Raw genomic sequence first — 14,702 nt, forward strand, 5'->3', positions numbered from 1 at the left:
TACCTCCCCGTTGCAAAAGCAGTATATAATTGCAACTAAGAATCCCTGGAAAAGAGAAGAGAATGATTTTACTGGCCAGCTGTTTTTAGTGTGCAGATCATATGACATTTTAACCACATACATTGATATTTACTATTTACTATATATATTTTTATGGTATTATTTTATATTTTTCATCAGCCACCCCTCTCTCCCTCTTTGTCTTAATTAAGATATAACCTCAACCAAATACCTAATCAATAACTAACTATTAGATAATTGATCCCTCTTCATTTTTTCATGAGATGCTGGCAGTGTTTTCAGTGATAAAGACAAGTTAACCTTGAGGACATGCAGAATCCTGAACAGGTCAATCAGATTTGTGCAGCTTGAAAGGACACATTAATATTTATGTGGGACCCTCAGAGCTAAATTTAGCATTTCTGGCATTTACCTGGAAGGAATTAAACAGCATCTCATAGTGCATCTGGATCAGCCAGGGAACTCCAGACACCTCTGTGTACGGCATGGCATTGAATATGATGTAGTGGACACCAAACAGTGGCATCAGCACGAGTGTGGACTTCAACAGTTTTCTGTAACAGCAGAGTAACATTTTATAATCTCAGAATAATGTTGTACAGTTCATTTACCAAACATCCAGCACATTACAGAACTAAAAGATCTCACGTCCACACATTAGTTCAGTTATTAATTAATTCATTTTTTTTAATCTATTATTTCACTTTTAGGGCCCCTTTTTACATTTAAAACAAAAAACATTGTGGACAAATATTTTATCTTTGGTGCTGGAACAATAAGTTGATTAATTAATATGTCGATAAACAAACAATTATCAGTCAACAAAAATTTTGAGTTGTTTAAGTGAAGTTGTTTAAGTTAAAGTGAACTTTAAGTCATTTATCAAGCAAAAAATGCAAAACTTTTTTTTTTTCTTTTCATTTTAAGTCATTATAAATTGAAAATTTCAGTTTTGGACTGTTAGTTGCACAAAATAAACAATTTACCTAGAAAACTGACAACAGCATTTTAAAATACTTTCTTTTACTTGTTGATATTATAAAATAGATTACATAATACATTAAAAAAAAACAATAACTATCTATTTAATCTGTAATGATAATAATCATTACTTGCAGCCTTTGGCTCATGACAGTGAAGGGACATTATTACGTATCACTGCAATCTCCATTTTCAAACCTGCCTCATGATGGAAATGCAATCAGAGTCAGTATATTCATGGCTTCATTGTGCTGGCAGTGCTGGCAATGATGAACGAATCAAAACGACCGGCTGCACTATTAAAATTTAGAAATGAAAATAGTAATTTTGTACAAGGCTGGTACTCAGTACCTGTACTGTTGCCTTGTGTCACACCTTCCAGCGTTTGTTTCTCGTAGTTTGGTTGCCAAAACTCTGATGATGTTCAGGAATAACACAAAATTAACCTGGAAAGAAAATAGAAACACAATGATATGATTGAGTGTCACAGCAAACATAATAAGGTATCGTTTCCAACAGCTGTTATTCCACAGGTGCAGTGAAACACTGTAATTTCCTGCACAACAGGGGAAAGGTGCAAACAGCGAGCATGTACTCACCACTACAGCCACCAGGATAGGCACTTGATATATCCATTTCAAATTGCCTGCACTTAAGTCCCAACACCTGCAGCAAATAAACGACAAAATAGGGATCAGCAAGAGATAAGTAAGGATCAAGGCGGCAGATGTGATGATCCAGGATCACTTGGTTCCACTCTCGTGTCTCTAATGATCACTGCCATCAGATTGAGATTCAGACATGACTGACTGAATCCCCTCCTCACTTTTAGATTCATCTGAGAGTGCTACACACAAAGGCACAAAGTGCCAAGGCGTTGAAATAACAAAATATTTGCCTTTAGCTACCAATAAGGATGCTGAGGTCATTTCCTCTGTATTAATTTCTGTGTATGTGAGGCCTTTAGCAGCAAGAAAGATGCAAAGATCTGTAGACAAAAAGCCTGGATGGTGCTTGATTGAGGTCAGTTTTAACCAACATGGCAACTATAGTTGATATGTTTGAATTTTTAACCAAATGCCGACCATTACCTCTTACTCCATACCGCCAATTACTGCTGAATGCACATGATGGAGCCGTGCTTATTATTATGCTTGGTTTGTTTTTCTGCTCAAAAAAGCCTCGAAGGGAGGCGGAAATATTCTGCTGCTCCCCTGCTGACGACGAAGAGAAATATGTGGTTTAGTTCCACTAGACAGCTGCTGGACACGAGCTTAGCTGTAAGCTCTCAGCTCCAGATTCCACAGTGCTCGACCACGGTGCAGGACCGATGTGGAGAGAGCAGCTAGTGCCAGTCAGAGGGGGTTTAGGGTCCGCCAAGTTGATCTGAGGCAGTTTTCTCCCTGATGAACGCTGCCCATTCAGAAGTGGAAGGTGAATCCACTTACGTTCTTTTTACTCAGCTTTAAACCCTGTCCTCAATCTTTACTACAGAAACTCGAGGCATGTTTGGTAATCAGTAAATGTGAAGAATAATACAGATATTTTTATGTAATGTTTAAATGTCACGATTTAAGCCTTCAAAATTTAGACCTGTGTGAAATGCTGCTGTTTTTACAGCCTTGTGTGGACTAGTACTTTTGACTTTCAGATTCTCAGCAAAATAAAACCACTGTTGCAAAATTTACCTTCATCATTGACACTGTTTGCACATGCCCTCTTCTGCCCGCTCACATGCCTTTAGAAACTAATGATCTTAGAATTTCTGTATTAAAGTTTAACAAGAATAATATCTCAATACCTGTGCAGATCACTTACTCTGTGTCTGCAAACATGGCTCTCACAGTTGCCCAAACTGTCACAAACATTGCTGGAACTCCTGGAAAATAAAAGAGAAGAAATATTACAATCATTTTGAAAAAAAAAAAACAAACAAACAAACAAAAAAAAAACACTCTTTATAACATCACTATAAGAAAATATTTTAAATTATTCCAAAATTAAAGTCCTTAATTTGCTAGGCAGGTAGAACCTGGGGAGCACAGCATCCACATTGTATGCGCTGTGCTTATGTAACTTATACGCACAGTGTGTACAATGCAGGAACTGTAAAGCCCATATTCATGCATGTGTGTCTTTACACAGTTTCCTCTGTCTTCATTTACTTATTAATAAAATATCAGCAAGGGACTTGACAGAGCCTCTTGTTTTGGTTTTGTTCAAACTTCTTTGCATACCAATTAGACCATCAAAAATTAAATACCTTACATAATATTTAATTTGCATGACATTAAGCCTATTATTCGTATTGTAATCGCAGGCATGCAAGCGGAATGTAAATGAAGCCGAACTCACCCCAACCAATCAGAGTAAATCCCCACAGATACTTTCTGTCTGAGAAGAAGGTCATGAAGATGAGGCTATGGAGGTACAGGCCCTCAACAAGGATCCAGTAGTAATTGGTCGCCAGAAAGTACATGAACAGGGTCACGACCACCTTGCAGCCAATCTAGACACAAACAGCAGACGAGGAGAACAGATGTAATCAATCCCCACACTGACAAAAAGTCACACCTTCTGAATTCTTGTTAAAATGTTTGCTCTCACAATGCTGCAGTAGCTTCACAGTACAGCCTGTTTGAATGCTGTGTATTGTGGTGATATAGTGGTTTGATGCTTGAGCTAACTGCAGACAAGAAAGATACTTTTCAAAATCTTCCACTTGTGCTATTACGTTGATTGATTCTGATCTAGTCTGCCGGGAGGACGGACGACAGGTACAGAATAGCAACGCTTAAAGAGTCCAACAACTCAAAACACCCCCTTTAAAACAGAACAACATTTACACAACAACCACACATCATGAAACAGTTGCTCGAGAAACCTCCTTGCTGTGAGGCAACAGTGCTAATGACACTATACCACCGTTCTGCCCCTTGAGTATGCATTTGTTAAAGATATTCAAGGCCCCAGGAGGACAAATTTTAATGCCTATGTAGAGCCTCCGACTTTACATCTAATACCACCATCAGGTCAAAATTTTTACTTGTCCGATGTTTTCGTTCATGTCATGTATCATCTGCAATCTAATGACATCCCCATCAACCTCACAGCTCTACCACTTCATTACTAATTAGCAAATGTTAGCATGCTAACAGGCTACACTAATGGTAAACATCAGCATGTTGTCTTTATGAGCATTTTACCATTTGGCTGTAGACTCTTAGTCTTGTTAAAACAGTGTTCCTACAATATCTGTGCATGGCAACAACAGTATGGCTCACATTCAAAAACTAAAAGGAGAATACAATTTTAAAAAAGTGTCATCATTGTTATTCACTGTTAAAATACAACATGTATTGCTGTTCTGAAACAGGACATTAGCCTTTTGTAAGTTGAATGTTTTACATCCATACGTCACCTGAACATATGGAACTAAGTTGACCTTTCACGACGCTGCATAAATAACAAACTGTGCTTCTCTTATTGGCACTGAGTGGACAGACTGTGTACTGGAGAATCATCCAGTATCAACATAAATCCCAGGGATACTGGTCTGCTGTTAAAATACTTTGTTTTTAATAAATGCAAAGGCTATGACATTTAAGAGAAGAAAAATAGCACTTAAGGTTAACTTTAATTTGATCTATTTCATATTAAAGTGTACCTACAGCAAATATACCACACACAAAGCAAAGACATACAGAGAATGGACATAATGTACTTGCTTTGAGAGTAGAAAACGTGCTTCTTGCCTTTACTGGCAGTATAACCCTAAAACACGTGTGAGCATCAGCCTACAGTAAACTCAATCTGAAATTCACACATTTAAAATGGCATAATGGCATTTATGCCCATGTTATTCACAGCCTGTTATTTCTCTCCGGCACAGTGTCTTGATTCATTATCTACACTTACTAGGGACCAAGATTTCATCTGAGCTCATTGTTTGAAAGTACGACCCCTTTCATTTTTACAGAAGTGAAACTGACAGTAGTTGAACACTTTTTATCCATAAAATCCAGTTTTGAAATTAAGGATGTTGTCACAGTGTAACACATGGCTAACAAGTCAGTTTTCAGGTGTCAGTTAGTGTGTTAGACACTTCACAAGAAAAATAAATAAATAAAAATTGAGGTTGATGTTTCATCCCAGCTGATTGGCTGGAGTGATGTAACATGACAACTGGAGTTGTCACAGCAGCAAGCTGCAGCCTTTTGTGTTAAAGTTATATGTTTAAATTGCTTTTTGGACCATGTGAATGTCCCCGGGGCCCTGCTGGCTTGTACTGGAGAGCAGTGAAAATCGGGAGACACATCACAAGTTATTGATTGAATTAAACGGAACAACAAACAACAAACAAACAAACAAATAAAACTTAAATAAATGCACATCCAGCTTCAAAATGAATTTCCTAGAACTGCACCTTTAATATAAAATATTGACAGTGGCATTTTATCTTATTATAGCTTATTTGTGTTTGAACAGAGGTTAATAATAATCCACACAGTATTATGTGCTGTTGTATTGACAGGATCTGTGGAAGTCTCAGGAGCCCATAATGATTTAGTCAGACATCGATTGGGCTCCAGTTAAAGTTGGCCCCCTCACAATTTTGCAGCTTCAGCTGCTGCTGCTACTGTATTGTCATGCCACGAATATTAGACTCAGCACCCCTCTCTTCCTGTGCTGATTACCAGTCTTGTAATTGTCATATCTACCTTTTCTCATCAGTGTGTATTCTAATGAGCATTGTTGGACTACAGCAGGGGTTTGGCCATGGGGCAGCTTTTTAATTGGACATTTGTGCCTTTAATGGAGACAGAGGTCTGTGATTGAATATTTTCGTCTCTTTCCTTTAGTCTGGAATAAAATATATTTATAAAACCGCTGATTAGTGAGTTCTTGCCACTGAAGCTTTGTTGCAAAGCTGTGCTGTGTAACTCCCCAGAGTAGACAAGCTGTAATATACTAAGACATAAAACAGGTTGATCAAAGAATGGTGAATATGCAGTTTAAGTCACCAAATGAAGTGAAATGTGTGAATGGAAGGCGGATAAAGAAAACCAAATTGTCGCACCAAACACTGTTTACACTATCCACCCAACAAGAGGCAGGCAGTCAATCACAGGGCTGAAAGGCACAGACAAACAATCGTTCGCGCTCACATTCACACCTACGTGCCATTTAAAGTCGCCAATTAACCTGTTGTCAATTTACCCTGTGACCCTCAACCTTATCTGTGAGGGTTGTTCATACTCACGTTGACACCTTTGGACAATTAGAGTCGTGAGAAAATAGAGTCGCTAATTGAACTAACCTGCAAGTGGGAGGAAACCCACACAAGCATGGAGAGAACATGCAATCACTACACAGAGAGGCCCGAACCCAGAGCCTTCTTGCTGTGAGACAACAGTGATAACCACTGTCCACATGATGTAATACGGTCACTTTCATCCAGACAAAGACTTCACATTTTTATTGATATATCTACAGCTGCTTTAGGATAAGGTTTTCACTGGGCTGTCAGGTCTTGTTCACTACATCCACTACAGCATACAGTAGGCAAAAGCACAAACATGTGCAGTGTATTCCTGCACTGTGTCACGTACAGTACGTCACCGACTGTAACAAACCACTTTTAATCTAATGTAACTCAGTTTGGAGGGTCATGGGATTAACGCGTCCACTAAATATACTGCACAAATTGTTTGTTTGCATCTTAAAGCATGCATGAAAAGTACCCAGTCTTCACCCATTTTTTAAACTTGACTGTGAAAGGGGAAGCCAAGTACTGGCCTAGTAAAAGCTTGGCATGGTGACAAATAGTACAGTTTATTTGCTCCAGCACTGGAAAGGCAGGTGAGACTGTGCAAAATACCACTTCCTCTTTGGAAGCAAAACATTAAACGCCCAACTAAGATACAAATCAAATTATCTGTGCATGTAATGCAATCAGACATTGATGATTCTAATTATATTTTTTTTCTGCAGAAAAATGGAAAATTCATCAATGGCTATATTGTGTATTATGTGCCATAACTGTATGTTACATATGCCTTGCTTGTGCGATAAGAGAGTCCTATATAACATGTACACTGAGAAATAATCTTCAAGAAGAAATTCAGTGAGTATTTTTCAAGGACAATGCAGTTTATGTTGAACCCATCTATACTGTAAGTGTGTCTTAGTTGTGTTGGGGTACTTACAAACTGTGTTTTGTTGGCTGGTGGAGCCTCAGTGATGGACTTGAGGTCTTCCACTGTGACTCTCTCCATGTTCTCTAAGGCTGATCCAGAGTAGAGCACGACATCTTTCACAAAAATGCTGATGGCTCTTAGCATGTATGACACAAATAGGTGCATGTGGATGTAGTTCCTGGTGCAGTGCAGTCGTCTGGGGAAGAAAACAAACAAGAGACGCAAAGTCAAAAGATAGACTTGCGGAAAATTCTGTCTTTGTGTTTTTGTATGGGTGTGTGTGCATGTGTGTGGGCTGGCACACACACACACACACACACAAACAATACTCATCCTAATTAGAGCCAGCTGAATTCCACGCTGACTATAACACATTCTTGAGATTTAGGGGCTTGAAACGCACAAATATTGAAATGCTGGGCTCAAAGTGAGCTGTAAAAACAAAATTGCAAGCATGTGTTGAGAAAAGCATGCAAATTTCCTTCCAGACAAGCACAAGTTTATCTGTCAAAAAAGTCTCCCAAAACATCCTGTCTGAGAGTTTCCTGTGCAGTGGGCCTTGGGTAGTCATGCCCCAGAATTGGAATCAAGTTGCTGGATCAATAGCTACAAAGGTTACATCATCACACAGCCATGTAAAGAAAGTCAATGACAATATTTACTAAATACCTACCAGATTTTTAAAGAAAAAAAGACAACTAAAACTAGAATATTCTGAAAATATTCACGAAAAAAAAAAATCTTAAAAAATCACTGAATACTAAAATTATCCCACAGTATCCATTATTAACTATTAAAGCCTCATTAATGAGCTGAACATTTGACCAGCTACCCTCAGAAAATGATTGATTTAGGAGCGGCGGGTGAAAACCAATCTCACATAGATTTCCCTGGTGAAAAATACTGAACACAACTGCTAATGTGAAATATCCCTTTTCTCTCCCTAGAAAACATTTATAAGCTCTGCTGTCTAAAAGCTGACATGTTGAAGGGGAGACATGGCTGGAGTGCTCCGGAGCACAGAGCCAGAATGTCAGATGGGCCCCTGGGATAACTTATTAAACTCATTTGACCTGTAGATTTCCTGGTGCCAGTTGGGAACGTTCCTAAAGCTTTCTGACTGCCTGCCTGTACAGTAAGTCACGCTGGTGGGAACATTGGTAAACAGCGCCTTCACATTGATTCCTGATACTCCCTATGCTCTGCAAAATGAGCAAATAATGACAAATCTGCCCAGCATTAATTAGCTGTGAAGAAAAAAAAATCCTTATAGCTGAGTATATTCTCAATTCTTTTCAAAGAACTTATTTATCTACCTTATATGTTTCAGGGAAAGACAAAGAAGCTTAAGAAGTGCAGCCTTTCTAAGCTTGGTGGAATTACAAAATCAATATCCAAGCCTTGGTTGTTTGTCACTGAAACTTGAAATCAGCATGAAAATAACAAAGAACCTAAATGTCAGGCAATGAGGCATGCATTACTGCAAGCCCAGAGGCAGACTCCTCCTCAAAGGTAGACATATCATAGTCTGTTAGAAGTCAAAGTAAAAGTCAAAGGTAGCGTCTGATACAGTTCGCATGTTTCATGTTGTTGTCGTGACGCGAAACATAATGCATGACCATGCAGTGAGGTACACCTGCATGATTTCACGATAAAGCCTCTTTTTTCCCATGAAGTCATCATGAAATGAATATGCTCTTTGCTTCACTGTATGTTTGTGACTGAGAAATTGGTGTTCATCATGCCATCGTGCAATTTAACATTTAGACTTCCTGTTTTGATCCCCTCTGCAATTGCTATCACCTTAATTTCTGACCCTGTTTCTAAAACTCCCCCCTGAGAATTCTTGTGTTTAAAAGGATTGATTGAAAAACTCCCAGTGACAGCAGTGACTCACCGGAAATATCCCAAGATGACTACAGCCACCATGAGTGATCCCAGAGAAATGGAGTACCCCACTGTGTAGATGAGATACAGACGATGAAAGACCTCCTGTCGGAAGAGGATAATTAATTGGTAGATTGTCAATAGGGCAGCAAAATGGATAAAGACATTAACACTCTAGGATTGCAGCACAGCATCCTCCATTTACTGTAGAGTGCTAGATGTACTGCTGGTATTAGTCAAATTACTGCAATTTTGTGTATTGATAAAAAAAACTTATTATCTTATAAGATAATAAGAATTTTTTTTTATCAATATGGCTATATATAGCCATCATGATGGGAAAAAAACATGTAAAATATAATCAGGCCAACAACCATTGATCTGTGTCTCTAAAAACAATAACCAGTAACAATGACACCATCAGTAAGTAGGACAGGTGGAGTAGGGGAAATCTATACAGTAAAATGTCAACTACAGAACACAGAAAACATGAAAAAGATTTTATTGTGGTGCCCAGAAAGCCTCATGGTTAAGGTGCATTCCATGTAACCAAAATGTCCACGGTTCTGCTCCTGATATTTGTTGCATGGTTGCATGTTATTCCCCTGTCTCCCTCCCCCTATATTTACTGTCTATATGTTCACTTCCACTGTCAAATAAAGGCAAAAATACCAAACATATCATCTTTAAAAAAAAAAAAAATGTATGTACGCAACAAGACATAAATCACAAATACCTGTGATTTATACACAAAAAAGTATATATACTGTACTGCGTATACACTCTAGGTAAAAAAAAAAAAAAAAACCCTTATGTATACAGCAGTTTGGCAATTCGACTTAACAGTGCAAATATTTATGTGAATAAATGGCTAGTAATGCAGGATAGCATAAAAGCACCAAACTGGAAAAAAACACACTTATTATTTCTACTGAACATAACATCCTACATTTTGTACAATGGAGGAGGTGGAGGCATCATTCAGTCAGTATACATTATCACTATCATCTTTTCCATAAGTAAAAGAAAAAGAAAATTGTATGACAAACATATTTATCCTCAGCTGCTGGAAAATCACATGCATACTGGCAGAATTTAATTCAGTTTTAGTGATGCAGGTAATTGGGGAAAAAAAACTGGACACATTCAGTTCACGTATTGTGTTAGATTTTCCAAGACTTGATTTAACCTTTGTCAGGGGTATTCTTTGAGCTTAATTACATTACAGTTCAAATTTTACTGACCTCAATATTCTGCACAAGTGATTTTATTAAAAAGAGCATGTTTTCACAAAAGGCGCCCCCAAAACTTAGCTTCATAATGCATTAACTTCATTGCGTTTGAAAATGTATTGCCACCTGGTGACAGAAATGCCTCAAGTACCTAGAAGTTCCGAATGGAAACAGCATTTGACATGATGGAGCTGAGAAAGGCTGGGTGGGGCAGTCTGATCTTCCAGCCGTGAGCTGGCAGCCGGAGGACAATGTAAGAAGAGCCACTACACAGACCCTCTGTGAGTCAACAGGCTGATGGGGCCAAGAGCCCCGTGTGATGTAACCAGATACTCCACTGCTGTTATCATTTAGCATGAGGGTCCTGTGCCAGAAAAAAATCCCCCTGTCTAAGTTGTGGTGGTGGTCGGCGGTATGGCAGTTGTGCTGTGTGGGGCTTTCATTCGTGCGCATGTATTTGTCATTAACTGCTGCAACCGCTCCCTTGGGAGCCCATCAACATAAACGTCTGAAGTCAGAAAGAAATTGAAGGGTGCCATGATGAGGTTATGCCCACATCCTCCACACCACATTCAAGCAGGGGAGAGGAAAATTTATGTGGGATTTCTGTACCGTTTCATGGCAAAAATGAGTAGAAATCAAACTATGACAGACTTCACAGCCATCTGCCAAACTTTGAATGTTCTTCATCAATGAGTCATCAATGAGTGACTGATTACTCTATTACTCTATGACCCATATTCACTTGCAAAGGGTTAGATTAATTGTAACCACTAGCAACCAAACTAGAGAGGCACTTAACACCAAACTATGATATAATAATACACTTCATTCATTTAAAGGCTATAGAATGTTTAATACGTGAGATTATTAAAATGTTTCTGGATCATGATTAAAAAAAATAAAATAAAATACTTGTGATTACTTATACAAGAAAAATGTGTTCACATACACACCATAATGGATGAGTAAGTGCTATTTTTCCATTTGCAGCCAGATTCTAGCTGCTTTCCACTCTTCTTACCATACCCAGTGGACCTATTCACTGCCAGTGTTGTGTTCTGACAACCCCCAACGCAATGATAGAAAAACACAAGAGGAGTAACTGCAATCGGGGTCACATCCACCTTTGTCGGTCTCGTGGGGGTGGTGGTAGTAAAAGGCTCACGGGTTGGGTTTACAACAACTTGCCCAGCACGCCCTGTGGTGTGATGTTGATGTCAGCGTTTATGGCATTTACGATCCAAGGTTTGACTCTCACATGCTGGTAATGTTTAGATTGTATGTTACAGATGGTTACACTTCGTGGATACATGGTAGTGTGCCATATTAGGAAGCTGTGGTTTAAGATTACAAATGCAGGAGTCGTGTATCTTAAGGGTGTGATGAGTGTCAGAGTGAGAACCTGGGAAAGTGCTTAGACACTGACAGTCATGTGATCCTCATCCCGGAGTCTCCGCCTCAGTGATGCTGCTGCATTTACTCTGTGTTGAGCTTGTTTGTGTAGCAAATTGTGTGAAACGTGCCACCACTGTTGCATAATGTTACAATACACAACAAACAATGGTATCATCCCCATGTTATCTCCAACACTGTATTTAGGCAATAACGGTTTTCTTCAATAACAGCAAATGACAATAATTAAATAAAATTAAATCACAAATTATTTATTATTATTATTATAATTTTTTTTTAATTATTTTTTTACAAAACAGGCCTCAGATTTCTTAAGTGTAAACACACAATATACCCAAAAGCCTGTGCTTTAACTTATTGTCCTGCTTCTTTCTTTGAGTTGGTTCCAATGAAGGGGAATCATAATCCCTCATTATAGTGATATTACAGTGACAACAGTGCATTTCCAACTTTTTGGCCACAGCTTGCAAAACGCCTTTTCTGTTTCAATGTGACTGACTGTGCTCCCTGTGATCAAAGCAAAGTCCATAAAAAAACATTTTCTGCATTTGGCGAAAAAAAAAAAAAAAAAAAAAAAGAACTGACCTCAACCCCATCGAACACCATGATGGGGTTGAGGACACCTGGGGACACCTGGTGTGAGATGGACCACTGACTGTGTGCCAATCACCCATGGCTGACCTTAGCGATGATCTTGTGACTTAATGAGACCAAACCCCTGCAGCCAGTTTCCAAAACTGTGTAATAAGCTGTTGTAACAGCATAGGAATGGTCATGGCTTTGGAATTGAATTTTCAACAGCCGCACTTGAGTGTAATGTTTGAAGGTGGCCGTGCTTTTGGCCGTGTAAATTAAATGATGTAATGTTTTACAAATTTACAAGATTTGAGTTTGCTAAAGAAGAAAAGAAAAAAAACAGTAACAACAATAAAATCCGTACATTCAAAGCTGCATTAGTCAACTCTGCGTAATTTCCAGAAAAACAACATGACATCACTGCACTGCAGAGAGTTTTGGATCCTAAAATTCTTATTTACTAGTAAGTGGAAGCTGGAGACAAGGTCATGATTGGTTAGTTCTTGGTTTTCAATGAATGGAATGATTTGCAGTCAAGTTTCTGTTTATATTTGAATTGACATTCAGCTAATTGCAGCTTCATCACATTCATCATTGTCACAAAGCACCCATGTTGTCATCCTGTCATTATCTCCCCATCTTCATCTCAAAACATTTCATAATATATTCTTAAAGTGTATTGTACATTACTGAGAAGGCAAGTTGAAAATGTGTTACACATTTCACAGTGACTGTAATTACAGGGTAAAATGGTGCAATAGTTGCCTAAAAGGCTGTATTAGCTAAAGTGTGACAATTTACTTTGGGGAGGCATTCACAGAGGCTATTGCTCTTAATTATTGTGGAGGAAGGGACTGTAACTGTGTCAATGAGCATGTGAATGCAAATGAGATTGATCTCACCTTTTCATGGCTGTGGTTGTAATGGTAGAGGAATTTTGCACATTCGTTATAATTGGCCCACGTCTTGTTGATTGTGGCCAGCTCCCACGTTCCATTGTTGTCACACCGACGGTATGCCAGGCCTAGCCATCAAGAAGATGAAGAGTCTATTTTTAATTACATGCCAACACAGTCAGTTACTCATTCTTAGCTTGTTTTTTTTTTAATTAATTAGAAATTGCTAAAGAGGTTTCATAAGGAGCCCAGGTTATGATTGTACAGAATACAGTAGCATCTGAGCCCTGGTGCTCTTTCATCAGCTGAAAATGAGCTTCAGGGTTTCAACTGCTGACTGTATCCAGGGCCAGACTTACCTTTATGGTTGAAGTCATAGATGTACTCTGGACAGGCGGTAGATACGAGCTTTCCCGGAGGCCCTTCAGGCCAACAAACAATACCATCCCATTCTGGTGAGCAGAAACCATCTGCAGAGACAAAAGCAATGCTGACTTTTAAAAAAAGAGCCACAGAGAATTGTTCTCCCTTGGTTCCAGGGTTACATGGCTATGGGCATTTACAAGAGCAGGACTTTGTGTTTTAAATGATTCTGTTGTCCTTTAAAAAACTAGGCCAGATGCATGAACTTTACTGATATGTAAACCGAGCACAGCAGAGGAGGAAACATGTGATCTGTGTTAAGTCTGTCTTGTTTAAGGAAAGCACGGGTCACCCTAAGAACATACATACTTGTCCATCTGTTGTGATATAATTAAGACAATCATGCAATGCATAGACTACTAATAACAATTTGTCCATTGAATCTTGTGTGTTTATTGCAACTTTATTTGCTTGTTACCTGCAGCAGATTTCCATAACTGCTACACTGTTGATAACATCCTATTGTTTTTATGTTGTATGCAGTTGGTTTCAGTATAAATGTCATTTAGAAAATAATCTCTGCAACATTGGCTGCCTTGTAGTAACCTAAGTAGCTTATTACTGCAAAATAAAAGTGTTATGTTATATAGCTCATTTTCCTTTTTGCCTGCATCACATTCAACTTACTGAGGGATGCATTTTGTGAAATGTCATAAAATAGTAAAAAATACCAATCTCATGTTCTTCACGTCTTGATTTATCTAACAAACAGATCAAATTGCTAAGACACTCAATTTCAAATAATGTAAAACCAGCAAATCTCAACATTTGAGACGTTACAACAATATAATATTTGCTGTTTTGCTTGGTTGAACAACTGTTACAATTATATAATTATCAAATTTGTTGCCAATTAATCTATTAACTTCTTTTAATCATGTACTTCAATCATTGGCTATTGTTTCAACTTTAAACTTAGTCACTGGGCAGCCCTAGTGATCCAGTCATCTCTCTATGTCACTATGTAACAAACAAATAATAATGCCCACAATATTAATACTACTACTACTAATAATAATTATCATCATAATAATTAGTTGTCAAACAATATAGGTTTTTCAATGGCTGTT

The 14,702-nt window shown here is 38.3% G+C and overlaps 1 protein-coding gene across 3 annotated transcripts in view; it reads right to left on the minus strand.

Annotated features, from left to right (window-relative positions):
• pth1r (parathyroid hormone 1 receptor) overlaps window positions 1-14,702 on the minus strand; it is a 43,165-nt gene that overhangs the window by 2,189 nt on the left and 26,274 nt on the right. The window contains exons 3-12 of one of the 3 annotated variants that reach the window (XM_071491549.1): window positions 13,569-13,679; window positions 13,216-13,337; window positions 9,100-9,194; window positions 7,212-7,398; window positions 3,358-3,511; window positions 2,821-2,881; window positions 1,602-1,668; window positions 1,354-1,448; window positions 434-575; window positions 4-45 (exon numbers count right to left, since the gene is read on the minus strand). In XM_071491549.1, the coding sequence (XP_071347650.1) occupies window positions 4-45; window positions 434-575; window positions 1,354-1,448; window positions 1,602-1,668; window positions 2,821-2,881; window positions 3,358-3,511; window positions 7,212-7,398; window positions 9,100-9,194; window positions 13,216-13,337; window positions 13,569-13,679 (1,076 nt within the window). Of the gene's footprint in view, window positions 1-3; window positions 46-433; window positions 576-1,353; window positions 1,449-1,601; window positions 1,669-2,820; window positions 2,882-3,357; window positions 3,512-7,211; window positions 7,399-9,099; window positions 9,195-13,215; window positions 13,338-13,568; window positions 13,784-14,702 lie in introns of those variants that run through there. The other 2 variants (XM_071491550.1, XM_071491551.1) reach the window with 2 other exon arrangements.

This window comes from Trachinotus anak, unplaced genomic scaffold (genome assembly GCF_046630095.1).
Source record: "Trachinotus anak isolate AG129_WGS33_773 ecotype Australia unplaced genomic scaffold, CSIRO_AGI_Tana_v1 ptg000012l, whole genome shotgun sequence".
Classification (NCBI taxonomy): domain Eukaryota; kingdom Metazoa; phylum Chordata; class Actinopteri; order Carangiformes; family Carangidae; genus Trachinotus; species Trachinotus anak.